Below are 1,857 nucleotides of genomic sequence, written 5' to 3' on the forward strand. Positions count from 1 at the left end.
TCAAAATTGGTAGTTGGAGTTTTGAGTGAAATCGAGAGTCACATTATTATTATCCCACGATGAATTGTTGGATGGTCCAGTAGGCCGAGTGAGGATTCCTTGGTGTCCCACTTGTTCCATATTGTGGTGGACGGCTCTGTGTGAAATTGGTTGCGATTGACATGGAATGAGCAAATTATTGGTAGCCATGGATGCTTGATCAAGTGGTCTACAATCATTCATCGAGAACTGAGGTGCTCCGTTGCTCATTTTTGATGTGGGAAAAGCAAAAGTAGGAACACCGGGAGTCACGTTGTAATTCGAAAAACTCGGAGCATAATGTGCGACTGTGGTGGTTGAGGGTCCATGAGCCAACAATGATTCCAGATTAGAGTTGCCAATACTTTGAGAAGCGCCCATTGTGAATATGGTAGTCTGATAACACTCCGAATCCTCCTGCCTTCTCTTTGCAACTATTTCTGAATCCCGTGACGATGCCATTGTGTTGTTCGCCGATAAGATTCCAGAATCGCCTTCTGATTCCTTAGAATCCCGCTTACTATTCTTCTTCATTAAATTCTCCTTAAAATCAACTCTAGCAAATTTGTTTTTTGCTGTTTTCCAGTTTACCACAGCGGTGTTCTGAAAAAACATGCTATGCGATTTAGCAAGAGAACAAAAAAACTAGATACCTTCACACAAGTTACTGCAACAAACTGTGTTTCCTCGAATTCGAATGATTTGAGGAACTGCATAGAGGCAATTTCAGATTTCTGGGAATAGATACTCAGGACTGGAATATAGCGGCAGCGGGTGTTGATAAGAAGTCCTTCCTGTCTTTTCTCCTCAGTCTCTGTCACTATTCTGGTTCTTTTCTTCTCAGAATAGATTTTCGCTGTCTTGAAAAATACTCCATCCTTCATCCAGACGGATCCTTGACAAGTATCCGAAAATATCTCATTGCTCTCCCAAGACGCCTTCACCTTCATTTTTCTTTCTTCCCAACCCCCCTCAACGCGTTTCAAAATATTCGTGTTGAGTCGCTTGAGTTTTAGGCCAAATGTGTAGTTTTCGTGTATATTGAGACCAGTGACCAGGTAGTTGAGTTGTGGGAAGAGAATTCTGCAAAAGGATAATTAAGAAAAATGATATTTAAAGAAAAATTACCTTCCGACTGATAGAACTAGCATCTCGTTTCCCAACTCATGCAGCTCCTTCCACTCTTTTTCATCTTGCAATGTTACTCTGATCTTGTCCGGACTGTTCAAAACCGTTTGAGGTTGAGGCGGCAGTTGTGCTCCCTGGAATACTTGGGCTGGTCCATATTGGTTCCCATGCTGATTGTGAGATGCTGCATATTGATGTGCATTTAGGAAGGGATTCTGGGGGTATCCATACTGTTCGTTATTCCAAATCACTTGTTGATTCAGCCACATCGGATCTGTCGACCCTGCTGATAAGTACTGCGGAAGGTGATAGGAATACATTTCTGAAAACTAAGGATCACTAAAAAATGTAATCTGTTTCAATATAAACACAAAGAAATGAAAATGAAACAGAGATAATGTTACAATCGAATCTGACATAAGTACAAATGAAAATGAAGGGAGTCACCATCCACAACAAATAAAAAATGGGGGTTAATAACAAAAAACAGTCTGACCAACAGGACTACGATATGTTGTGGGAGGAGCCTACCTCTGACACGCCCACAATTTTTAAGACGAGATTGATACTGTAAGATAGCAATGGATTAGGGATGCTACATATACCTTAACTATTCTGCTAACAGTATAGCCAAGAGCATACCTGGTATTTTAGTAACTGACAAGTGTTAAAAGTTAGGTGAGAAGTGTACTGTATCCTAGTATTTTTATG

General features: G+C 40.7%; 1 protein-coding gene across 1 annotated transcript; it reads right to left on the bottom strand.

The window, feature by feature from the left end:
• GCK72_012403 (uncharacterized protein) lies at nucleotides 1-1,466 on the bottom strand (the record flags this gene model as incomplete). The annotated part of the gene is made up of 3 exons (XM_053729084.1): nucleotides 1-621; nucleotides 672-1,101; nucleotides 1,147-1,466. The coding sequence occupies 3 exons, from the start codon at nucleotides 1,464-1,466 to the stop codon at nucleotides 1-3; spliced, it is 1,371 nt and encodes a 456-aa protein (XP_053583856.1).
• Between the last annotated feature and the right edge of the window lie 391 nt (nucleotides 1,467-1,857).

This window comes from Caenorhabditis remanei, chromosome IV (assembly GCF_010183535.1).
Source record: "Caenorhabditis remanei strain PX506 chromosome IV, whole genome shotgun sequence".
NCBI lineage: Eukaryota > Metazoa > Nematoda > Chromadorea > Rhabditida > Rhabditidae > Caenorhabditis > Caenorhabditis remanei.